We start from the raw sequence: 27534 nt of genomic DNA, 5'->3' as shown, positions 1-27534 counted from the left end.
GACGCTGTATTTGAGCCTCATCTGGGAGAACCATCATCCTTTCAGACTACTTTAATAACCATATTCAATATTTAACTTTCTCCAGTCTTCACAGATGGGTGAATCTGAGCTGTGTCTACCTTGATGAAAGACCTCATGGAGAAAAGGTTGGCCAGCATGGTGGAGAGGCCCTGAGCCAGGCAGCTCTGGGCGATGAAGCCAAGTTTCAGCTCTGCGAGGCAAATGGCATCATCTCCCTCCTTCCAGTTCCAGCTTGGGATGTTCAAAAGGTGGGCCTGAAGGTAGGGAAAAAAACACACAAAAACTTGAACGTAGACAGTATTATATGTTATGTGGTTCTTAATAGTTAAACAAGATGGACAAACAAAAATTAAACAAGTCTTAGAAACATATTTCAGTTTTTTAGGTTAACCTAACCTTATTATAAATATCCTTATGTGGCAATAACAAGCATGTAATGAATGGTCTTTGTGGAAGGAGGTGGAATCTACTAACCTTATTGTGGTACTGCAACATCTGTGTGATGATTCTGATCTTTGGGTGGTAATTCTTGATCGATATAACCCTGATGCAGGAAAAAAAAAAAGGGACACAACAAACTTGTCAGTTTATCTTCTTTCTCATTTATAAGATAAAAACTCAAATAAGCATGTTCAAATTGTGCTATTTACACTTATAAAACCAACTTACTGTTTACATCCCTGTCCTTGGACATGCGATTGTTTCATGTCGGGAAAAAGTTTATAAAAACTCTCTGTCAGCTTTTGATCGTTTTCCAAAAAGGAAAGTAAACAACCAGGAGTTTGTCCGTGTGCTTGCAGTAAAAAAAGAGCTCTGTGATGCCCACTTACACTCTTAAGTTCAAACACTGGACTTTGGTAACACTTTATATAATGTATTTAAACCTATTAAGTCTCCGGACTTACAAATACCTGTCAGAGGTTCAAGAGGACGTGTTGCTAAGTGATTTTTAAAGAGGTAACACTGACATTTTCTGGTGTATAATTTGGCATATACAGTACTGTCCCTTTCAGCCATCACTTTGCTTGGTTTAATCCCAGTTGACACCGTAACGTCGCATTACTGCCTTCCTCTAGATTTAATCACCCTTTACTTCTTCTCTTTCCTTCCTGTCCCCATTTTCAAACTCCTTAGCTGTTTTCACCTCATGACAACATGCTAATACTGTTGTATTCAGAGTTTTCTGAGAGGGCTTCTACTCTCACATAATAATCACCATCATCATGCAGATTTCAGTTGTTGAAATGCAACATATTTGTCAGATTTGAAACACAAATCCTGGAGAGGGTCCCTGTGATTTACCTCATGATGTTGCTTGCATCCTCAGCATCAGGGTCAGCACAATATTTGTTGGCTAAGATCAAACAGGCATCGGCAGATTCAATCTGAAGACAAACAGACACAGAGAAACAAACGAAATGATCCAAATCAGCGTCAGACACTGAACAGCAGTGTTGTGTTTACAGCGAAACAGCAGAAGTTACCTTGACTCTGGCCAGGTCATGTGGATTTAGAACAGACCCTTGGTAAAACTCAACTTGGGTGAAATGGCGTTTGAACAAGGCTTCCAGCTCAAGATTAGGGGAAATACTGAGAGAGAAAAGAAAATCCAGATAGTCCTTAATCTGAGGCAGAATAACGTTTCTAATCTGGCAAGCATGTGATTGTTTTATCTTCACAAGCAAACCAATAAAAAACGAATCAAATAAATATTCTGTACTTACTTATGGAGAAAAACAATTTCTACATTGACATCATCCCTGTCCTTGTGTAGGAAGTCTTTCAGAAAGTTGGACACACTCTCAAGTGTTATATGACCACAGACAACGATGTGCCTAGAAAACAAGGTGCAGAACAATAACGAAACAAACAAAATATGTAGTGGAAATAAAAGTCAGTCACAAAACACAAACACACACACACACACACACAAATGTAATGTTTCATCTTCATCTGTGTCCTAAAATCAAAAGGTAAATCTGAGATGAGATGAATGTAATGGGAAAGTATTCAGTGGTGTTGTGTTCAGGTGACTGAGCTGAAATCTGTGTGGGATAAATGAGTCAAACTCCGTTACAGGAGGGATGTTTGATGTTCCTGACTGACGAGGTCAGAGGGCACCGTGGATTTCACTGTCAGATTAGAAAGGATCAGAGTTGATTTAGATGGAGATTATGAAAGCAGCACTCAGTGCACCTCCACTCCCACATCATTTACATTGACTTAAATGTCTTTTATGCATTCTATTTTTATTTGTCAAGATTTAAAAACTTGTTTCAGGCGTTTACTCGTGTAAACATTTCGCCAGGACGAACTGCTACGTGGAAAGAAGCACAGCTGGACGTCTCATTGTACGGCAGTGTCTCTTCATGGTGTTAATCTACAATCAGTGCTTCAGAGTCATTGTTATTTTTGCGCCACCTGTTGGTCTAATTTCCAGAGAAAAAAAACACAGAAAACGAGAATGCCGTTACAACAGTGATGGTATAACAACAAGTAAAGACAATAAGAGGAAGGTATATTAAGATATTAAAGAGATGGAAGGAAATAGTAATGATAATGATGCTGACACGTCTGTATAATTGTGAAAACAGATGTTAAAACTACAAAGCATGCTACAATACAGTAAGCCATCCAGAATCGGAATCGGAATATTAAGAGAATAGTTTGACATGTTGGTATTTACAGTTTTCATGTCTGTACGTTAGATATGGAGCTGGAGCAAGGGGGTCATTATCATGTCACTTCATGTCGGGGTCACCACAGTGGATCGCCTGCTTTTCAGTGATCCGCATATATCCTTTCTGACACAACCCTACCTTGCTCAAAGGCACTCAGCCCCTGACCTGTCAGGCATATGAACCGGCAACCCTCCGGTTACAAGCCAAGTTCCCTTTCCACTAGGCCATAGGATGCTCCGCAGCGGTAATCAGTTTACATTCCAGAAAAATACACACAAATTGTCTAATAATAGACATATTGTTTGTTAGTTACTTTTTGTCACAATCAAAGCACAACAAATAGGAATGTAGTAAGTTAGGAGCTTAATTAGTCACATGCTAAACTAAACTAAACTAACAGTCTGCCCTCATGCTCTAGCTTTATATTTAACATACAAACACATTAAAGAGAGTGCATTAGTGTATTTACCAAAGGGTCAAACTCATTTTAACTGTAATTTCTGTTCTAAGGGTGTAGGTCAGACTGAAGACAAAGGCCAAGATGGTTTAAAAGCAGAGCATGGAAGTAAAAAGAGAGAGACAAGCATAGCAGAGAAAAAAGAAATAAATAAATCAATAAATATAAAAAGAAATCAATAATAAGCAAGCAATGATATACAGGCCTAGATGTATGGGTCATTTTTCATCACTGAAACTTGAGTTGAATGAAGGAATGTTAATAAATGACTATGTTTTTATTGCTGTAGAGAAGGCTCTAGGTTTAAATAATGTAATTCAATGAAATTATTATTAATATGATTTTTTTTTTTAAATCATGAATGAACTACTCTAGTTTGTATTTAAATTGTTATTGAAAAACATGCACACAAAGTGATTCAACTTTGATTTATCAAGGCGTTAATTTGATGCCGTCACATACACACAGTAGTATGGTACAGTTTATGTTCAGTTACAGATGAGCCTTATTTAGATGTTAATTATGCAGTTTTTGTGATGCAAAAATCTGTGAATTCATGAGTGCAAATACTTGATTGACATTCCCCCCACACAGATGAGTACAGACCACCACCACCACAACACATGAAGGATTTTCTCACAGTGAGTTTTAGTTTATTTTATTAATTTATTTATTATTAATTAAATTATTTTATATTTTTAGACACATGAACTACTGTTGTAACTCAAAGCTCAAGGCAGATCATTTGTTATTGTGTATGTGTCAGTTGTTGCCACAGAGGGTGCTGTTCAGTCATCTTTAGTGACAATATCATTGAGAAGTATTTTAATCATTTTAAAGATAATCATTGTCAATATCACGGTGAGAAAAACCAACATGTACCATCTTAAAAACAATGGCAATAATATCATAGCACAGACTCTTGTCAAGTCACTTTTGTCTATTTTTAAACAAGTGAAAAATCATTTCTCTGTCATTTCCGACACTAAGTGCAGTAAGTGATTTTTTCACTTGTTTTACACAAACAGGACTTTCAGGACTCGGCTCACAGACAAAAATAACTGAGATGGAGCTATTTTTGCAGTGTAAAAGGCGAACATTGATGAGCAGCGACACCTTGCGCACACACATAATGGAAGCAGCAGCAACTTAACATTTATCATGGCCAAGTTCTTCAGTCACAGTGTGACTTAAGTGCTGATTTGAGGTCATTACATTTCAAATGTTTTAGCAAATATTAAGTCTCCTCTTTATGAGAGGGCCACTCGAGTCACACAAAACCACACCAGTCAAAGTTTTTTGTTTTTTTTAGTTTGTTTGACTTACTTTCTGCCCCTGGTCGAGTTATAACTCCCTCCATATTTCTTCCGATTAAGGATGAGAGCAGCAATTTCTGGCACGTAGCGAGCAAACATGGCCTACATGCATGAAAAAGAAAAAGAAAAGGGCATGCAGAGAAGGTTCTACTGCAGTGGAGGCAGCAGAGCCTCCTTGAATACTTACTTTCTCCCATTAACCGCACTATAGGAACCACCGTATTTCTTGCGGTTTCCTATTAATTCTATGATTTCAGGGACGTAGCTTGCAAACATGGCCTAAGGAGAAGATAGAAGACAGGAGAAGAGACTAAAAAAATAGGCAGAGAAGAGCAGGTCCTCTAATTTTAGTTTTTAAGACGTCTAACAGTGAAATGCTACTGTTATGTGCAGGAGTAATATTAATATTTTATTAACAGGAAAAAGGAGAAAGAAAAAAAAAGAGTTATTTTACAGTTCCATTCCAAGCATAAAGATAAAGTGTGAGAATGAAAAAAAAGGCCAATATTTACGGATACTGGACGAAAAGAAGAAAAAGGGAGGAAATATAACAGCGGATGAGTGGTATGTCGATCTGTGACAGGAAATAAAGAAAATCAAGAAAAAGCCTTATGTGCCATGTTTCGCCCAACAAACACATGTCAGTGTGATTTAGAAAGCACCGTTAAATAGACAGCAAACATTCACTTCATGTCTCTACACTTCTGCACGACAACAATTCCTCACTGTCAGTGTGAGGACTTTGATTGATGAGGCCACACTTTGGTGGGAAAATTAGAATTAAATTTACAGCAGCTAAAAAGTGAAAAAGATTGTGACTGATATGATGTCTTACCACAGAGATATAGGACTTGATTTTGGCTGAACTATCATTTTAATACTCAGCTCTTTTCCGTAATTAAAATATGTCAGTGCAGTTTAATCCTACGGTGAATATTGCTTCATCATCCAGATCACAGTGTGACCTCTGGCTACAGACTTGATCAGATCTTTAAATCCCCTAAAGGATGTTTTCTATTTCCTCCCCCCCTACAATCAGCTTATTATCCTATAAAAATGTGCGGCTTTCGATATTTGTGCAGGAAGAGATATGGTAATGTTGCGAAATCCATAAAGCGGGGCTGTAATAAATCACGCGGTGTCATTGTGTTTGTTGTAAAGAGGGAGGGAGGGGAGGCAGGAGAGTGGAACCACCTGAAACCGCAGTACTTCATAGTTAATAACAGATGCACACATCAAAATAAAATACAATTATTCAGCATTATATCCAAATAAATGCTGCATTGATAGAAACAACTCATACATGACATGGAAAACAAAACAAAATCCCACTGTAAAGAACAGATGAAGATCATCCTGAGTTGACAGCGTCCCAGTGAATAATTAACACCCGGTGCAGTGTGATGATTGACTGCAGGGAGGATTTTTAAGCAGCGATAATATAAGTAATGAGATGTTTTTTTACCAAACCACCAAGGATGAAGAAGACCATAAACAGGCGACCCAGGGTGGTTTTCGCATAAACGTCTCCATAGCCAACGGTGGACATCGTAACCATGAGTAAGTAGACACATTCCCAGTAGGAAAGGGCCTGGGAATTTTGGAAGTTTTCCCAAGGATCCCCTGAGTTTTCCACCTGGAACAGAGTTAGAGATTTCATACAACCATGAAAACAAACCGATGATTTAAAATAATTAATTGATATTAATAAAAGCAGCATCCTAAAAATGAACATGAACTTACCAAATGAATGAAGCCTGCTGCAGTCAGCCATGTGCTTATGAAGATTGAACACAGGTTCACCAGCTTGATGGAGTTGCTAGTTTAAGAAAAAGACAGACAACTGGTCAAAACAAATTTTTACATGTCATTATAAATGAAAATCCGGGGTTCTGCAGCAGCAAATGAGTCAAAATCATGCCGATACTCGGTAACACGCAGCAACACTAAACAATCAAAGGAGATGCAGCAATTTCAGTGACTTTTGGACAGAGACTTAAACAACTTTGCTTTTATTGCTGTGGTAAATCAGAAACATGTATATTAACACATCTACTTGTATACTTGTATAATTACATTTCTCACTTGACATAAAAACCCGAGAATATTGAAGTGCAATATCCCCTGCATGGCCTCTATTTTCATGACCTCTACCTTTAACTTCCATCTGCGTGAATGAGTGAGGAGATTATTCTATTCTAAGCATTTTGTTGCACTATAAGCTCTTCCTGACACAACATCTGTGCAAAAAAGATTTAATTCTATGTGGCGAGGAGACAAAGCACTTCTGTTCTGCAGGGTGCAGTATATATAGACATATAACTGCAAGTCCAAACATGCAAAATGTTAGCACTTTATTTTTAAGTGCCCACGATGTGATCGATTTTGGTTTTAAATATTAATCATCCCCCTTAAAAGTACAGTAAACCCGTGGCATGTTTATGTTTAAACAGAGCGAGTCACAGCATGTGCACCATTTCACAAACATTACAGTCTCACACACACACACAAAGTGAGACAAACTATCCACGCACTTACCTTGTCTTTAGTATGTTCAAAAATTGTAAAATCTCTGAGAACTGTATCAACCTTAAGGCCCTTAAAAATCTCAAGCCTGTGAGGGGAAAAACAGAAGACCACAAATAAATGACCTCACATGATGAATAATAAAAGATTCAGACCAGATCAATAGCATTCCACTGTGTTTTTTACAGATACGACATAGATTTAATACCATCATTCATGTTTATCAGCCTCAGTGGATTCACTGATCAAAGCAAAGGCCTAACCAACATGCAGTGTATCAACAAATCAACAGAAAAATGAATCAAGCTCTACAACTGCAGTTCTCTCTTCATCAACTCATCATTCTGTGTAACTCTCAGGAGATTCACAAGGCGCCAGCTTCCACCTGAGAGGTGTTTTCATTCCAGCTGAATGTGGAAGGGATAACAACCTGGTTTAGAGTCAAGACAGGTGGACGCTGTCCTGCCAAATTGAATGAGTAAACACACATGACGTCAAATCTGAAATTTGAGGGCATTTATGAGAAGAAAAATAATGCTGCCAAGACTTCAAGGACGGCGTTATATCCAATAAAAACCTGCACTGTCAACACACGCCTTAGCTCGTATACGCCACTATTGTCTGACTGTGCCATCCCATCTTTGAAGCTGTGTATATTTACTGCCATTGTTTACGGCCGTTTGTGTCCAAAAAAGCCCCAGAAAGTCCACACATAAATCGACGTCTACAAAAGCCTCGGCCGAAGCCACATAATTCATTTCTTCTTGTTTATGTTTCATCATGTAGGTGCAGTGCAGTAACAAAAAAAAGAAAAAGTTCTCTTCGCTGAGTTTAAAAGCCAAATGATTCATAGTCCGGCTCATGTTGTGAAAAAAGCTGTATCCGCTGCAGTGTCACTGCAACATAAACCATAAACAGCCACCTCGGCCAAGAGTGAGCCATCAAGTCAAATCCATTTCCACACGCATTAATCTGGCACATGAACTTCCCTGCATGAGTAGATTTGTGCCAATGCCAAATGACACAAATCAAATATCACAGGCACTCACTCAGCTAAAAACATGTACATGTGTGGGTGAAAAAAACAACAACAACAATGTGGACAGTGGTGTGCCTCATCATTTTTCATTCTAAGTGAGCGTTTTGCCAGACTGGGAGCATAATACTGTGAAAATCCTCAACCTGAACCTGCTCCAACTGACACATTCATGTCCAGAGAGTTCTGGACGTGCCAGCGTTGAGCCTCAGATGAGATTTCCCCCGCTCCGACATCCTGTAGATCTTACCCCAGTAGGCGATTAGATGGAAGCATGCACCCAAGCTGTAGCAGACACTGTCCTGGTCGTCTTTGTCGGTGACCTGCCCGTGGCCCATCCTGACCCTGTAGCCCTTCTGAAACAGCTCCCCCGTCGACTTCTTTCGCCTTCTCGTGTTCGTTATTGTCTCGGAGCGTGTGCCACCATCGGGCCCCCTGTACACTAACATCTTCGTAGGAATCATGTCTGATAAATGACTCGTATCCAAAGTTAAGTCCAAAATCTGCTTCACATCACCTTCTTTGCCATTCGGTATCCACCTTGCCTCATTTCACATAAAAGACAATTAAAAATAAAGAGAGAAATAATAATCAGGCGCTCTCATTTTTTTGATGAAGGTCTTTCGTCCGATTTACCTCAGACCTTTGTGGCATCCTCGTGGCGATCTGGCGCGCTCACTGAGCTTAAAGCAAACCCTTTTCCCATCAGGATATTAGAGTGTAAGCTTCTTTAGGATTCATCCAGGGAAAGGAATAGGCCAGACAGTGAGTGTGTCCATCAGCTGGCTTCACAATGTAACCCACATCTCATCCCTCAAACACTGCAGCTGCTCCTGACAAACCAAATTTCCCTCTCTTATCTCAGACGAGAACATTGTGTATCTTTGTCTCATATTTATAGCCGGAAACAAAGTTCTGTGAGAGATCAGCATAAATAAAAACATGAAGCTGAAGCTTTGGCAGACATTGTGTTTTTCTGTGGCTTGAGCAATTCTGCAATAATCCTTAAATGAATCACAGCTGATGTAACAACTGCTATTGTCGTTGACACTAAAGCCAAATCTGCAGCACGGAAAATGTCACCACAAAGAGGAAAAAACACAGCAGCAGCAGCAACAGCAGCAGCAGCAGCAGCAGCAGCAGCAGCAGCAGCAGCAGCTGACTGAGACCCAAGTCTGCACAATCTATTCAATCTGACAAGTGAATTAAAGCTTGAAATATGTGTCACTTCTGTCGTCAGCAAAAATCCTGTCTGTATTCTAAATCATTCCCACAAAAAACACAGAGATTTACGTGCTTATTTCGAGAAGTGGTTCTATTCGAAATTACATTGTATACAACTATTTGGAATTTAGGGACATTTTAAGGACATCATTTTGACATTTCTATCAAATAGAGAAAAATGTTGAAAATCAACTTAGTTTTGATTCACACAACATTCATATGTTGTTTTACTGTACAGCTCCCGATGTTTCCAATAGTTATTATATAATACTCTATATGAGACTAAGATAAATGTTATCTTAGATTGAGCCTTTCATATCTACATCTGGAGCAGTTCATCTTCCATGTTTGTCATGTTCCACGTCCGTGTGTCTACAGTAACACAGAATGGACAATCCAAAAATAACATGCACAATAACAATAACAAAGCTGAAATGTCTCAGTCTCCGTCAAACGACCTCATACCAGCTGACACCTGATTTCAATTCAGAGCTGTTTATTTCAGAGCATTTACTTTTCAGTCAACATCATAATAATAAAAGCTGCTTTCTGTTTAACTAGGGAGGAAAAAAGCTCATGTGCTCACCACAAACACATTAATATCTCATGAAGAAAAGAAATGACTGATTTACCTTGTCATATTTACCGGGATTACTTTTCTTTTGAGCTTCTGAATTCAGGTATTATAAAGAAAAAATGCTCTTGTGTTTATTAGCAGCTGCAGTGTGTTTCTGTGCGTCATGTTCACACCTGCAACCTTGTTGTGCACCAGTTAGTGTTGCTGAGCACAGAATAACTTTAAAATCATCATGGGAGAGATGTTGACAGCTATGAGTCCAGGAAGCTCAGCTGGTTATGACCTCATCACCTGTTTAACCACAGTTTCATTAAAACCCAACTCCTCTTGTTGTTTGGCTTGAGATTATGTTTGATAGATAAAATGCTCCACTTGTGTTTACTGTAGAAAATAAGGAAACAACAGCATGAATAGATTTTTTTGTCCTGTAACCACAATATTCTGACTGGACAAAAACAGCGTCATCAAAAAAACAAAAAAAAAACAGTGACACAATGTGACAGTGTGACAGTGAGCCAACAAGAGCCATTTATATTGAGAAGCTGGAATTTAAGTAACTAAATGGAATTGAGCCAATAAAGATTTTATTATAAAAAGCCATCATGGTATAACTTCTATAGTAATTTATACATTCTATATTCAAAGGAATCAAATGAGGCAAAGCAATAGGCGGCGTACTTTTAAACCCATTGACATTTTGCATTTAAAATGACCGGACAGAACCCAGGAAGAAACCTTTGTCTACGAAGATGGAAATAATCTTCCCAAAAATCTTAATGAATGACTTATTGCACTTTTCATGTCACCACTCGAGATAGAAGATAGCCCAACTGCTTCCTACAGTACAGTGTAAAGATGCAACAAACAGTGACATGTTCTCTTCATACACACACACTAGTCCAAATTATATCGTCTCCAACGACACGCACACTCTCTTATGTCCACTAGATGGCGTCAGCATCAACCACCTCCTCAGATTTTGACACTAAATGTCAAACTGCATCAGCCCAGGGGAAAAAAAACTCAGGCACATTATGCAACTGCACTGATTAAGATGATATAATGGAAGTAGAGGCTGTTATTTTCCATTAGTGGCTGCTGCAGCAGCTTTGTTGCACAGATAAGATAAAGTTGTGTGCTGCAAAAACAACAACAATAAAAAAAAGGGCATGGCCTTTAATCCTCTAATTGCTCACAGAACTTTCTGACTGATGATCTTCACACATTTAGTAGATTAACTTCTAGTGTTCAGGCTCCCAACAAAGCCTACTGCCTTTTTTTTGTTTTTATCCATCTGTGTATTTTTCAATTAGAGCATAATTGAATTCCTGCTCCGCTGGTAGGCAACAGTAACAACAGTAATACACGGCAAATCCACCAGGTGGCAACATAGGCCGCTGGGAAATATGGGCTTAAACCCTCCACTGTACAGTACAGCTCTTGTATAGTTCATGAGCATGTGTGAGTGACGTAAAAATGTGAGCGTCCTTACCCAGCCAGCTCCTGTTCAGATACACCGACACAAACACTGGAGGGACGGTGAAGAAGTCCACCACTGAGTTCACCTCCAGCCAGAACCACAGCTTATCATTGGCAGCAATGAACTGTGGACGATTCAAAGTGGACGATGAGATTCGCAGACGTTCACATGCAAAGATCGACCAACGACTTCACTTCAACTTACGCGGAGGCCGAAGTAGAGCAGGAAAAACACATTGAACGCCATGTCAATCTGCAGCGTGAAGTCTTTGTAGAAGTTCTGACAGGACTCGATAGGACTGTTTGAAAGAGACAGACACAAACTATGTGAAAATCACTCAAGAAATCTATATGTGTGTATACATATATATACACAATAAATGTAATTTTTCATCACAAATAAAGCCGAAAAGATGCATTTTTCTTTTCCTGAAAGTGCATTTTTTTGGATACACAAAAGAGGAGGAACTTAAGTGTTGCAAAGAGTGCAATACGTGATATTTTCCAATGGTTTTCTGTTGAGAAAGGACATGCAGTTCATTGTCATACAAGCAATAACTTGTCAATGCTTGTTTAACCCTTAAATAACTGCAAAACTGTCTGTGGAATATAGAGTATAGGATGAAAAATGTCACCCGTTTTCTTCTCACGCCTGCATTTCCCACCTAATAGACAACATTTCAGTGAAATATTAACTCAAACATGATGGAAATGCAGAGCCAAGGCAGTAGTTTAAGGGTTAAGTGCATGCAGGGGGGTTTCATGTCTTCTTTTTATGAAATCAGGCAGCCAAAGCAAGTACTAACAATGTAGTGAAGTCTCACCCTCAAACAAGCTTGTATCTGGCAGTAAGAATTCAAATAAAGAGAAATAATTAACCAAGTAAATGTGAATAGTATAGGGTTAGCATGGTTGTTTAGTGCAATTCATGTCCTGGGAAATGAATGCATAAAATAATCTAGACACAGGTTATACTGTACATTCAAAACAAGAGGCTTGAGAGAAACTGTTAGTTTTGTTAGTGTCCAGATTTGCATGAATGAAATATATAGAGCAGTAAAACAGCAATATTCAACGATGGAAACAGTGGCTTGTTAATTATATTAGTGCTGAAACAAATGGAAGATGAAGCCAGTTTTGGGTGGCACAATACTGGTTTATTCTAAAGCTATGGAAGCAAACACATTTCGCTTTAATGCGATTAAACACTTGTACAAACATTCTTATATGTAGTATATTTTATTTATGCCAACTAACCCTCCTAAATGTTACATATCGGACCTTTAAGTACTTTGGCAGCAGTGAATTCCATGAAAACCTTTGTCGTACATGAATATGCTGACAGTAAAAGCACCATCTCAGCCTTTGTTCCTGTCAATAACTGTTTCATTTTACCTGCGTAAACGTCAATATGAAAAGAAAAATAGGTTAGTGACGTGTGATATTTGATGAGGGAGCACAGACGCTGCTCCATTCGTAAGAGATGAGCATTTTGAATCTTCTGCGGCATGTTTGTAGTTTTTTTATCCATGAGCTTCCCCTGCAGCCACAGTCACAGTCTCTCTCCCCTGTGATGCCACTCGGATTAAAGCAAATTGCTTTTGTTATGTCAAAGACAGAAAAAGAAAAAAATCCTATAAACTCCCTTTGATAAAACTCTGTCCTCACGAAGATCAAGAGGTGACATTAAAATACCTCGGGGATTATTTGGATGCACATTAGTGAGCCTTGTTTGCTTTTCCGGTCGGTGATGAAGAGGTCAGTGATGATGGTCACATGATGATGGTCACATCCTAACCCCAGTCAACACAGTATTGCAGTAAATCCTCAACAGCAAAGCAGACACTAAAAGACGTTTCTTACGTTTTATGTCCACAAATCATGAAAATGCTCCAGACTCTGGAGTTGCCCCTAAATGCCCCTTTGCTGTATATCTTGAATTTATCTTCCTGGTCGTCGTATGATTTCTTCAACTGACATGATTAGATATCTATCGAAGGGTTTGTGCTGAACCAAATAAGACGGTACTCAGCAATGATCAATACATTAAAATCATTTATTCATTTATTTACTATCTATCTACTATTTATATTCTGTTCAATGAATGCTTGAGTGAATGTACGCAAGAAACTACGTATGCTGAAATGAAAGCTCTGCCCCCAATTTCACTGTCTGGTGCTCGCGTACAGCAACAATAAAGGAATCTTTATCTTTTCAAAAGATCAAAGTTATATTTTTAATAGGGCGCTTTGTTTTGTTTAAAGGTGATCTGATAATACAAATGCAATCATGTCTCATGTTTCCATTGATGTGAAGCTGCTTTGAGCTTTTCCTGGTGTTGCATCTCATCAAATCTTTCACAAGTTGCGTGTTTGTTTCTCAGTGTTAGAAACAAATAATGATGAAGAATAGAAACCAGTCTTCCTTATGGCACCTTTAAAGATAGTCGTAGCATGTTGGATAGTTCTGACTTCATTCATGGTAATGACGCATCCGCTTGGCAAATCCCTGTCATAGCAGGGTGACGGACCATATAGCACAGCGGCAGACCTGCAGTACTAAATAATTAAGTTCCACTAGGTCTGGTTTGGAAAATATCTGAGCCTGTTATGGATCACAAATCCTCCCCCATCTACAGCGGCTCTGGCTCTCCCTGAACCAACGCTGAAGACACTGAGGGTGAACGGGCAGTTAACTCATTCATAGCTTTTTGATACAAGTTCATGATGTTACTTTGAATTATTGGCTCGGCCAAGGAGGTTCTGTTTGTGTGCGTCTGTGAGGATATTTCATTTTTCGTTTTTTCTGTAAACTGTTGTTTACCTTTTTTAAGAACGTGTTTCTTTGAAATAGTACGTCATAACAATTCTGCAGATTGACAAGACATGACTGTTGCAAATGAGTTATTGCAAGTTTAAATTCTGTTCCCTAGAGGCCAAATAAATCAGAAAACGACACGATAATAAATATCTGATTAAGAAATATAATGAAGTCTGACCAAATAGATGAGCTTTATGTATCTGTGACTCTGGACACACTCACTGTTGAAGCGTGACACCACGCACTATGTTAACACTGATGAAACAGTGCAACATGAACTACATAGACGCAGACTTTACAAAGTAAAAATCCCAGTGGACCTATAACCAGTTACTTCCTCACTGTGCAGCTTGCAGATGGAGGTCCTCTCTGCGAGTGGATGTGTCTCTGCCAGGTCAGCCTGTCCAGCAGCCGCAGCAGCCCCACAGGACTAATTACAGGAAGGGCTGTATCGTTTACAGTCTGCTGCCACTTAGGAGGGCGCTCTGAGCGTAGTTAACTGGCTACTCTCTCTGGCTTCATGTACTGGGCAAAAATATAATAGAAAGGCCTGAGTGAAAACTGGGATAAAGAAGATTTAAAGAACGCATTTGAAAGTAAGTGAGAGCAGGTGCTGCCGCATCAGTCCCTCTGTGTTTATTTAACGACTCCCTTTCTTAGGTGCAAAGAGGTTAAAGAGAAAGGTTGACGGTCGCCAAGTGAAAAGGTACCGGGCGCTGTGATGAGAACAGGAGGCCACAGATGGCACTGGTGAGGCTGTAACTGGAGCTAAGCTTGTCCAGATAATGAAATGAGATCATGCTCGCAAGCCATGCCCTCAGCCGTTTGTGGTCCTATGAAAGAAAAAAAAAAACTGGATGTTTACCTCCAGGACCGCGAACAACATTACACTCGTTTATAGCCCATTTTCTCATCTCTGCCTACACATCTCTCCCTCTGGGCTTGAGAAAAGCTTTTTATCCGAGTGTGTTTCTTTCTGCTCTGCCTCTCAGTGGCACATCCTGTCCAAACACCGTCACACCACACTGCAGTATCAGAATACTGTTGCACATGGAGCGAAAGGGTCTTCCGCTGCCTCTAATTTGATGAGCGATGGTGATTGTTGTGAACAGGAACTCCTGCCTGTTTGAAATTCTGATCCTTTCATCACCGAGATTAAACAAATTTCATTGGCGAGTTAATCCTAGAGCAGTTTACCTGGAAGGGGATTAGGGGGGAAAAAAAAACAGCCAGCATGTACCATAGACTACTCAGTGTTATTGGCTCTTTGGCAGAATGTGGACAAAGATTTATGACACTGTGCTGTAGAAATCATAAGTGGCTGCATATGTGATTTTTAAATGCACCGCTATAATCTTTAGAGCTGAGGAAATGTTTGATCAGCAACATTTAAGTGATTTAGACTGGATTAAGATCATATTTGCTTTATATTTTAATAAAGCTGCTGTAAGGACAAAAGCTAAAGGACTCAGAGGACGACAAGATTTCAGATGAACCCAAAGCTGCACCTCATTTGTTGACCTTTCTCTTAAATTTCTCCTTCTCATCCTTCAGTCTTCGGACCAGATGTGGTTTACTCAGGTGAGGTTCCTGTGTTTCAAGTGTTAAAAGCTCCACAGCCATTTTATTTTTTAAAGAGCAGATCACAGAAGACACTGAACTTTGAGAAATGATTAAAACACATTCATCATTTCGGCTGTTCTGCAGAGGAACAGGATAAACACAGGATTAACTATCAGCTATACTAGGATCAGTTGTGAAACATGACATTTTTACTATTTAGTTATTTAAAGGGATTACTTACTCAGATGAATCTATGAAGTATATTACAAGGGCTCCGATGCTGAGAGCAAATACGAGAACCACCTGTAGAAAGAAAGAAAGAAAATCAATTTCAGAGCAAGACCGTGGCATCAACAGCTAATTCCTCAGAGACAGATGAAAACTAAGTTACAGGGAGATTTACAGAATACAAAAAACAACAACAAATGGATCAATACCAGTCCTCATATGACTGATTATGATTAAATTGCAAGTAAGACTTCTAAAGATGTATTGGGAAACATGATGACAATGAAAAATAAAACACAGATTTAAGACATTATGATGACCCTTAGTCAATTAAAAGAAAATGAATTTACGACTTTTAACCCCAGCCACGGGGAGTCACTAAAAGCATAAACTATCCTCAGATAACAACAGTGATGTGTTGGACACATCACTGTTGTTACTGGTCACTGGACAAGAGTCTTCAAGTGACACTGGCTCTGATACTGATCGAGCTCAGGTGAAACTTAATCACAACAGCTAATGCCACAGCAAATCAGACTCAAGTGTAAATACAAATAGTCAAATCCGCTCGCTCCAGATATTTGGAGGAGAAACAAGAGCGTGAGGTGACCACTCTCATGTCATTTCAGTCAACGTAGCACACAGGAAAACAAGCGGTGTTGTCACCTGACCTCACGCCACTGTCACACAGTACACTTTAGAAGTGAGTGCTGTCACACTGTGCTTGTCAAAGCAGAAAAGGTAAAAAAAATAGAGAGTACAGGACATAATCTCTTATCTAAATACAGCACACTTTCAACAGTAAGTCACCTGAGCCTGAGCCACAAGTTCACACAGTTCATATACACGCAGTACAATATCATTTATATATTCTAATACAGGGTAGATGATACCATCTATTGTAATATATTGGGATATCGTGAGCAAGGCGATATATTAAACCTATAGTACAAATAATATGACAGGCAGACACCATAAACATCCTCTAGTGAGAGGAGTAGGAGAGAATCAAATGGCCCAAAGCCTGCTGCCAACAACAAGTCGGAGGTTTCAATATAACAACAACAAAAGAAACACTGTCATGAATATTTGCATGCATGTTTGCATCAACACATTAGAATACAGTGTACAGAACAGTACAGTTCTATTTGGGCGGCGAAACACCGAGATTTTCAATACTTCCAACGTAACTATAATTGTTGTGTCAGAGTCAGCAGCTCAGCAACTCTTTAATACTGTTACACAATGTGTGTCCTGGCCGGTCCAGGGTGTCACCACCGCCTTTTCGCTTTATGTCAGCCGGGATTGGCACTAGCAGCCCGGCAACCGTCACGTGGAGGATAAAGCAGGAGAAGATGAAAGAACGATGGAAGTGTGTCCCAACTTTCTCTTTTTCAAGCCAACGCTAATGGGGATAAAAGCTAAAGCAGGAGGGTCGCAGATATGAAGTGAGAGGTCTCTGGCGGACGGCAGAACAAATGTTTGACATCATGATGTACACCACCACGGTACCTGCGACCCCACCTGGCTTTCATCTATTTAGAAACGACACAATGGCCATTCTGAACAAGAAACCAAAGGGAATCCATAATGAATGAGCTCAACCCAATTCATTTCCATGATGTGAAATTGCATTGTCAACCTGCAACCACTGATGATGGCTCTGTAATGACAAAAAGCACTCGCATGAATTTTTAATGAAAGGCAAGAAATCTCTTTATGCCTCTCTGACCGTCCTTGTTTAGACACTGGACAACATCATTGGTGCAGCCCTGGAAATGCAAATGCCACCAACGGAGGAAGACGCAGTGGTGGCAGTAAATAAAAACACACATGACTGATGATGAGCACTGGCCGAGGGGGCCAGTGCTCATCATCAGTCACAGGATAATGATGATGCATCATGTCTGGATCTTGAGCCACCTTTACCGCTTTGATAGTTGGTGGCGACAGACACAGTGAGCTCAGACTCACAGAGATGAGTGACCACAACCAGAGTCAACAATTTAGTGAAAACCACCTTGGATTTAGAAGATTGCAACAACACCGTAGTAAAAACCAACTGAAGAGGCCCCATGCCACTAATTTGCTGCCTAAAACCAGGAATTAACTCTTCAATCCAAGTGATTTCTTTGATTGTGGCTTAAAGCCTTGGAAAATAACATTTATTTTCTATTCAGTGCTAACAATAGCAGGTATGTCAGTCAGTGACTTGGTGAGGAGGGGGGCGGTTCGGTTAGATGTCGGACACCCTTGGTCGCTTTGGTTTAGCTTCCCGTAAGTCCCTTGAAACATCCCTGACATGATATACATGTAAGTCTGTCTGACATGAAAACCAAGTGATTTGAAAATGTTTTTTGTTTTTTGTTTTTTTTTGGGGGGGGTGTTACATCAAACTGCATCAAAGAGAAAACAACAGTGAAACCGTCTCAGATGGAAAACACATTCTTCTCTGTCAGAGGAAGTCTACAATCAAGTATCAAGTTATTTGAGACAAGTAGTGAACAAGTGAACAACGGTAGCTCTCATTTCACAGACAAAGGAGAGCGGTGTTCTTCATGTCCATCTGGCACATCCATCTTTCACCCTGATTGATCTTTCTCTTTGTCTCCCTGACAGCAGCCAACTTCATTTTATTTCCGCAGATGTGCTGCCATTTCCTCCTGAAGTGGCGTCTGTTGGCACAAAACGGGTCCTACTGGCTAGAGGAGAAAAACAGCCTGTTGTTGACCATGTGTGTGTGAGCTATTTCAGGCTTAAAGGGGAAAAATTGTTTTTCAACTGCAATAAATTTCCCCATAGATGATGTATATAGTGATGTGGCTCTGGTCAAAGAAGAACCAGTGTCATGTGTTTTTATTGTTCTCAATCCACAGCTCTAACACTAAATCTGAACACACAGGTGCTTTCTCTGAAATCTCCAACTCAACTGTGAATCTTAAGTTCATTAAGTTTAAAGAAAAAGGAACAACCAGACGTACTATCGCCAACGTTCCTGTCTCTGATGCACAGTATGTGACTGCCCTGCAGAGTGCACAGGTCTCAAGCATTTAAAAGTCAACGTGCAAACATCAGAGAGCCCACTCATGCAGCTCCACTTAACTATGACTCACCACTGACCAGCGTGAACACGCAGGAGTGTTTGAAGAGACTTTGGGGGCCAGAGGTAAAATTCACCCCGGGGGCCCTACACGAACCAGGCAAAAGCAAGCTAGTGGCAAATTTTTGTTCCAGTTTTCTGTTCATATCCAGTCACACAATTTGCAATTCAGTACTCGAGTATGACCTCGAGTGTGATGTAACTTTTAAACAACAGTTTGGCAATTAGAAGCTACAACAGGTTTTCTTTAATCAGTTATTTGGCTCCACCAACACAAACAGTTCCACAACTGGACCAACTTGACTGTTGCCTAGCAACAGAAACATTTCGTGTATTCGTGCACACTAGTTTACTTTACACTCAGGGTCATGACCTGATACTGTGATTCATGTCCATTTATTTGAACGTACTGCACGTGTTGTGCAACCAGAGGGGAAAAAAAGGTGTTGAGAGCCACTTTAGTTGTTTGAATCTGGCAAATGAACAGTTTGATCTTCCATCCTCTCCTGCTCTACTCATTTTTGTTTAGACTGTATTTGTTTGTGTTTTTACGACGCATAGTCATTCATTGTGCTCTTCCACGATCTCCCTCACTCTCTGTATGGCCGTGGCTCTCGGGCTGTGGTTGGTGTGGATGTGTGTGCGCGTCCTGGTTAACAGCTGGTTTACTCCTCAGAGAACTGTGGTTTACCAGACGCTGTCCATCACAGTTTGCTCTCTCCTGGGCTACAGATAGATGGTGGAATTTTTCTCATGCATTTTTCACGAGATGCTACAGAGAAAAGTTAATTTCCTCACTCTTGGAACAATTTGTCCATTTGTAATGTATCTCAAACATTATTTCTGGAGAAATGTCAATCTTTTTGTCATACTGTAGTTCCTCACAGTGTAGTGTTAAGCTAGTGATCATGATTTTTATGAACACCTGTGAAGCAGAGTGATACAATAGTTAAATGTCCAAGAACTAGTGGAATGCCCCATGTCCAATCAAATGACCTGACTGGTGTGAACTCACACATTTAATCACAATAGCAATAACTTGCAGGAAAAATTGGAATTTGATATTTTCAATGTTTTTTGTCGTTAAAGGTGATAGAGCGAGTTGTCTTTCAACTTGAAGGTTGTGGGTTTGTAAGGTTTGCATCGATGTAGAGTATTTTTTTTTTTTAAATAACACAAGAGAATGAAGGATATTTTACCGAATCTTGGCACATAGGATTCTATGAAGAAAATACACTTTTTGTAAAAGATAATGGTAGAATTCAGATCATCAGTCAGTTAGAAGCACTGAGTTAAAATCACAGTGCTGCTACAGCAGTTCAGTTCAAAGCGCTGGAGCTCGTTGATATTCAGTTAGGACACAAACATGTCTGCAGTTGGTCGTTGTGTCACTCTGAGCTGCTGCTGCTGTATCTAAAAACAGGATTCAGAAGAATCTGGGGTCAGTTAGTTCCATATTCCCTCGAAGCCATGTGATCGGTGGGATCAAAGTTGTCAATGGTGGGATTCCAGGGATGCGAGTGGGCCGTCAACTGACTGTCTTTGTCTTTGTGTGCAGCATATAGGGTTCAGTGGAGCACTGAGTCCCTGACCCAATGCTCCTCATGGGTCACTGTCTGGCCCTGTGCAGATTACCCAAGTACATTGTGCTGCTTTGCAAAATAAAATGATCTAAGGACTGTCCTAGTGAATTCCAGTCAGCCCATCTGTCTGTCCTCAAATGCCACATTGAAAACTAAGGCCACACACACACACACACACACACACACACACACACACACACACCAAAAACAGATGTGCACAAAAGAGAATGATGTCACTCTGAAGCTGAGCGGTGCAATTACTGACCTTTGCACCACAAGTTTTCCTCCTCATGACATCAAAATTATTACTTATGCACTCTGTCCTCTTTGTAACCTTATGAACTCTGTACAATGTGTCATTACTGAGTTATTACTTGTGATGTAACTGCGATGCTTTCTGATGTCTCAGTCCTAGCTCAGTTATGACTTTGTTTGCAAAGTGGGAGCCATTGTCTGAGGACAATCTTTCTGGAGTTCCCCAAGAGGAATAATGTCAGTGAGTAAGGCCTTCACATCCGCCCTCTGGGAGCAGAGGACATCTCACGCTCAGCGGCTAGTACTAAAATATGGTCACCATACAAACGCCATCCACGATCAGCTGAAGGAGAAGGTTTAGTAGCCTCTCTAATGGCCGCAGGAGACATAGGTTCTGTTCCGCCCGAATACCATCTTCTCGACATGAACAAGGGAATGGTTGTTTCAATTCCTATTTTGGGAACTGTTGCAACGACTAAATGGTTGTATTTGGGACTCAATGACGTGCATTTCAACACTCAAAGAATCGCTAACTATACAGTGTCTGGTTTTTCTGCCATCCACAGTCAACTCTCCGCTACTTCGATAATGACAGTTCAAACACGTCTTGCGGGAGACATGCTGTTATAATTCCATGTTGTATTCCATGCTGTCGCGCGGTTTTCCTGAAAGTGGTTGAACGTTCTATGACTGACCGATATGTGCTGATCCCGGTGAAAGATCGAGACGACAAACGACTAAAGACTTCCCACCGTGAGGACGACACACATGACCTTTTCCCTCTGCCTGTCTATTTTGATGATGATGATTCTCCTGACCTAGACCTAGTTTTATGAAGTAAATACGTCACAAACACAGCCTGTTGCAGCTCATTGCTTAAACCACAATAAAAGAACAGGTGGTTCGTTTCCTGTGATGAAAGATGCATGGAGCTATGCTTTTGCAGACTCCTCACCTCCGCTCATGCAGAGGCTGCATCTTGTTGTTCTTTCTGTATCATCGCTGTGGTGAAGCTTCAATAAAAACCCAACTCAGAACATCTGTTTGAATACTTTATTCCGACAACCTTTGCTGAAATTTCCTTCACACATAACAAGTCTTTCAAAAGGAATTGGACTGTGATACTTGGCTTAACAGTTCCTCAGTTTGAATCAATCGAAAGTTTTTTCTCACGTTTTAAAATTGAAATCCATGCAACGAAAGCTTTAGGAAGAAATCAACAGTCCAATCGTGTTCAGATGCAAAACTGTAATGATTTGTTCTTTGTTTTTTTTTATGTGTAGTTGAAATTGAATCCATTTTGAGTTGCTGTCCATATTCCTCCAATAGATTTAGAGCGACTGTAAATGTCTTTGTAACAGAGTAGTAGCAGTCTCTCACATCACAATTGCTGCCTTCATTAACTCAACTTTGTTACTATTGACCGGATGATAACTTAGAAGTAAATCAGCATATTTGCAAGAGCGGTGACAAACACAATGACCGTGGATGGACATGTGAGGCATTTGCAGTGTTATTACTGTCCAACATCAGGTCCTTTGTGACTGAGAGGGCATCTGTGGCATGTGTGGCAACTTCAGCTCCACAATCTCAAGCTATTGTTATTGTTGTCTGGCTGTTTGGGGGGACTGGCCGCCTAACGGATGCCTTGATGAATTATGATACCCACTGACCTCCTCATGACCTTCGGATGGCTCAACTCTCTATTTAGAGCATTCACAGTGCACATAGAGAACTTGGCAGGCCACACGTCGGGCTACATGATAATCCAGATTAAACTGCCCCGTGTGGGTTGATGATTGACAATCAGTAAAGCGTTCATTCTGATTGACATTTTGCCATGAAGTCGATGGCTGGAAGTAGCTAAAAAGTACCAGAAAATGACTTTTATTTATTGGTGAGATACATTTTTATATTATAAAAAGTCACTTTTTATAATATTACTTTTAAGTAAAAGTCTTAAAGTATATGACACTTACTGTACTTAAGTATCAAATGTCATTTTCTGATATAAAATGTACTTAAGTTTTAGAAGTTTTAAAAGTATTAAAAGCGGGGAGTAAGGATTGAGCCATGGTGACTCAGTGGTAGGGCGAGTTGTCTTTCAACTGGAAGGTTGTGGGTCAAATCTCTGGCTCTGCTAGTCTATATGTGTGTGAATGGCAAAACTGTAGTGTAAAGCTGCTCATCAAGACTAGAAAAGCTCTATATAAATACACACCATTACCAACTTATTCTTCTGATTTTATTTGGTAGTAATGAGTAACAAAGATAGTTAGAGGAAAATCCAAAGTTGCTAGAAAAATAAATAAAGCGTAGATATATGAATTGTGTACTTAAGTACAATAACAAAGTATTTGTACTTTGTTACATTACAACACTACACTGTAAAGATGTAAAATGGGAAGGAAGAGGAAGGAAAGAAGTAAAAAGGAATCAGGATCATGAATAAGGAGCTAAAAGAAGTAAATCACCTCAGTAAATGTCTCACTGAAACATCTTTCAGTTTTAGACTTTAACTGTAAAAATATAAATTTGGTATAAATGCATGCATGTGATCATTATACTGTGTATATTACATAGTTTACATAGTGCAAGGTTTATCTAAGTCTCATACCAGCTGACAGTGTGCACACCCTCACACATGCATACCAATCAATCAAGAGCCATGAATTACCTTAAGTATGAGAATTAAAAGTTTGACCTCCAGCAATTTAATTAAATGTACTCGAGAATACAATGGTACAATTGTGTGAGTAAGAGAAGAAAGAATGAGGACGTGTGAAAACGGAAGTTTGAAGAGAGTGAAGAGAGTGACAGCTGAGCTACGGCTGACTTTTGCTTGATTCTTAAGTGAGCAAATGGCTTTTAATTAATATTCCTTCATTTCATTCGTATGAATGTTCTCTCCTGCTTCCCACCATTTGTTTCCTCCTGGTACCTTGTAGTAATTGTCAAACCTAACTAACCTTAAGTAAACGTTTTGCAAGCCTAGTACAAACATCCCAGATTGCGAAGTGACAAGTTCCAGCTCATGAGATACGGGAACGTTTTCTTTTCTGTTGGTAGAAAGAATATTAATAGGTGTGACATGTTTTCTCTGGCCGTGATATCTACATTGCATAAGAAAACATCATCTGCTTAGATGAGTCACAAATGTACCAACAGCAAAGAATTCATCTTTTAATTTATACACACTATACATATATAGAGTGCTATATACTGCAGGTGTATTCACTATACAAAACAATGACATAATTGGCTCAAAAGAACAACAAGTGTTGAAAACACAAGATAAGACTTGTTGACTGGTCTAATATGTGATGACAACAGTGAAATCCAAGTGTGTTTGCACTTACCTGTTCACAAACAAACAAACTAAATCAGTTGTTCAATTACACGAGCACACACAGGCATTAGTTGTGAATGCAAATGTGAGGGTTAAAATAAAATGACAGATCGGGCTGCATCCCTGTTCAGCCTTGACATGTACTCGATGGCTGTGTCTGCGTGTGCTCCGCACTGTGGGCGACAGGCAGGAACACAACACGCATACTAATGGGGGTGTTGGATGGTTCTCCTGAAGCCTGGCATCCTCCTCAAGCAATAGAGTGATCTTATTATAACCTTCCCATTGTGTGTGTGTGTGTGTGTGTGTGTGTGTGAATGAGGAAATATGATTTAACAGTCCAAATCACAGCAGCACTGGAAAGGTGCTCCGCCGTGTTCTGATGACAAGGTCACAGACAGAAAGGAAAAGTGTCTGGAGCTGGAACTTGAGTTGAGTTTGAAGCATCGGCACCAGTGAGTGCACACTGTCGTATGTGTTAACACACTGTGGAATGTTTTTTGTTACATTGCCATTCAGAATTATTGTGAAGAAAAAACGGGTTGTAAACGAGTCTGTGTTAGCGGCACAGTCTTAAAGCTGCAATGGCTGTTATGCACTGTCACTGTAAAGGAGCTGTGGTGTAACCATGGTAACAGCAGCACCGTGGGATATGTGGCCGTGACGCTATGTTACCTGTTGTGTATGGAAAGCGACGTGTAATAGTTCCAGTGTGAACCTGAATATGTTTGAATACGTGCATTAGTTCTTACAATAAGCATTAGAATCAGCCTTTTTTGTATGTGCTTGAAGTAAGGGCCTTGATTTACAGATGCTGCCATGTTTCTGCAGCTGCTGGACAGACAGACTTTTACAAGCAGAGGCTTGCAAATGTATAACAATGACAGCCTTTCTTGTGTTTGGAGGCAAAAAACACAGCGATGCTTTACTTTGCAGTTGCTCTCAGCTTTACAGAGCTTAATTGCGTTGGTTTGTAGCCGACAACACTCTCATTATTAATCTCATTATCAGCTGAAGGAGGCAGCTGTTTTCACTATCGGGCTCTATCAACGTGGACAGCCAAGGTAAAAGGGAACTTTAAATATATATTTTTCTGTGAGTTTTGTGTCTGTTGATTCTGTGCCTGTTATTGAGGTGCATATCAGTAGCACATACTCTACGTTGTTTCCTTGTAACAGCGAGACAACTGTTGCCGAGACAGTGATGCAATACATGAATGCTAATTGAAAACCTAACTCTTAGACAAGTCATTAGCATTAGCAGTCATTTGTGTACGTTTAGGGACCTTTGGTGTCTGGTCAGGTGTTTTCATCCACAGGAAAGTTGCAGGTCTGGACGCTCGGTGAATTAAATAACTGGACTTGGGATTTAAACTCACACAGTTATTATCAGCGTGTCAACTTGTTAATTCATGTGCGACTCCAGATTGGCTTAAAGTGCAGGCTTTGCCTCTGTGCTCAGTTTAGGGTAAAGTGTGAAATTAATCACCGTCAGACAAGATCACAGTCAGATTATAAAAACGAGAAGGGATGATGATCTTATACAATGTTTATCTCATTATTGAGAGTCTTATATAAGGAACTTGTGCCCAAACTGCTCCGACAGTCTGCAAGTGATTCACCACCGATGGAAAGCTGAGGGACACGGAGCTGAAATTGGTCGTGTGTCACAGTGCTCTGTCCACCCCGTGGACAGGTTTATCAGAGATGTGAGCACATGAATGTCTGTGTTCATTATCAGAACACATAAATGATAGTGTAGTGTCAGTTGGCTTTCGATGGAGAAACAAACCACCGTCACCACAAACCTCAAACGAAGACCAAAGAAATGTACTAATGACAACTTAATGACGAACTTTAACACTATGTGCTAATCTTGTCACCTTGCTGTAATTGCACGCACTGTGTGTCATCTTGCACTTGAATAATTGTCAGGGCGTGTGTTTCATCTCGGACCACACCCAGACCTGAGAACAAAGGTGACATTTGGAAAGTGAGGGAAAAAAAGCGAGACGCTGCTTTTCAGCCTGGTGTTAAAATAAGAATAAGAAGATGACTGGTTCATGAGTATATATTTTAATATCATAAAAATGAGCAGCCCAGGGATCCATGATAACTTAATGAATTCAGCACTGAATTATACATCGGCGACACTGTTCATGGGGGTGAGATAATGGAGTACAACACATGCACACATATGAACAGAATAGTAAAAACTTGCAGTCCCATCTGGAGAGAGCCTGGATGTAATATTCAGGCTCCGTCTGTATTTTTATGAATATTTTGCCTGCAACTTGTACACTCGGGAGTAAGACCAGTGGGTTTAAGTGGGTTTTTTCTCTGCCAGATTATTTTTTATATCACCGGCACCCCAAACCTCGCATGAAAACCAAAAAGCAAACCTAATGAGCAAAATCAAAATATGGATTTTGTATTAACAAATCAGAGACCGTACAGGTGTATCTGTTGTCATACTGTGTGTTTGTATGTGTGTGTGCGTGTGTGTGTGTGTGTGTCAGGAGGATCTGAGTGAATCCATATGTAATATTCAGGCTCCTTCTGTATTTTTATGAATATTTTGCCTGCAACTTTTATACTTGGGGAGTTAGACCAGTGGGTTTAAGGGATTTCTGTGTCACAGTCTCACAGGGATCACACCAGCATTACAGTATTTCCAGAGGGATAGACCTGCTATTCAGTGCTAACGTCATCATTTCTGAAGGTGGATGCATTCGTATCTGCAGGGAATCCAGCGGCAGAATGAACAGGTGGTTCAGTGATTCATGAAAATGAATGTCTGAGAGAGACTTCACTGTTGAAGTTAGAGCTCTTCCAAAAAAGTGAAATAAAGTAAATAAATAACTCCACTTCAACAAGCAAAACAATGGACGCTGTGTTGCACCAACCAACTTCATACGACTCTGTTCTTTTGTGTGACAAATTATGGAACTTACTTTGCCTACAGCACAAAAATAAAACATGCAAATATTATTTGGCTGTTCTGTCGTGTGCAGTCACTGGGCGACAACCCAAACGTAATTACCGGCGTGGACTATTTACACACAACAGCAATTCTTGTAAAAACCCAGACACTAATAAAACAAACTAAATGTGACTGTTTACACCTGACATTAAATTGCGTCCCCGACGAGTCTCCTGTGTTTTGGCTTGACGTCATGTGTGTTTGCGGGAACACCATTATATTTTAACGAGTCAGACTGCACAGATGTGTCTGTTGTCATGGAATGTGTGTGTCAGGGGGATGTGAGGGAAGCGAAGCCCTACTTACTCTGCTGTAACATGTCAAAATACAACACTGA

General features: G+C 40.0%; 1 protein-coding gene across 22 annotated transcripts in view; it reads right to left on the bottom strand.

Annotated features, from left to right (window-relative positions):
• LOC131448781 (calcium-activated potassium channel subunit alpha-1a) overlaps positions 1-27534 on the bottom strand; it is an 87995-nt gene that overhangs the window by 28778 nt on the left and 31683 nt on the right. For 18 of the 22 annotated variants that reach the window (XM_058621525.1, XM_058621530.1, XM_058621527.1 and 15 more), the window contains exons 3-14: positions 15942-16003; positions 11523-11616; positions 11331-11442; positions 7014-7089; positions 6219-6294; positions 5941-6111; positions 4663-4754; positions 1746-1856; positions 1506-1611; positions 1324-1406; positions 496-565; positions 120-275 (exon numbers count right to left, since the gene is read on the bottom strand). In XM_058621525.1, the coding sequence (XP_058477508.1) occupies positions 120-275; positions 496-565; positions 1324-1406; positions 1506-1611; positions 1746-1856; positions 4663-4754; positions 5941-6111; positions 6219-6294; positions 7014-7089; positions 11331-11442; positions 11523-11616; positions 15942-16003 (1209 nt within the window). Of the gene's footprint in view, positions 1-119; positions 276-495; positions 566-1323; positions 1407-1505; positions 1612-1745; positions 1857-4485; positions 4578-4662; positions 4755-5940; positions 6112-6218; positions 6295-7013; positions 7090-8287; positions 9071-11330; positions 11443-11522; positions 11617-15941; positions 16004-27534 lie in introns of those variants that run through there. The other 4 variants (XM_058621526.1, XM_058621545.1, XM_058621547.1 and 1 more) reach the window with 2 other exon arrangements.

Source organism: Solea solea, chromosome 21 (assembly GCF_958295425.1).
Source record: "Solea solea chromosome 21, fSolSol10.1, whole genome shotgun sequence".
Taxonomy (NCBI): Eukaryota; Metazoa; Chordata; class Actinopteri; order Pleuronectiformes; family Soleidae; genus Solea; species Solea solea.
Note: the sequence above shows the minus strand (reverse complement) of the source record. Positions and strands in the feature narration are given on the sequence as shown.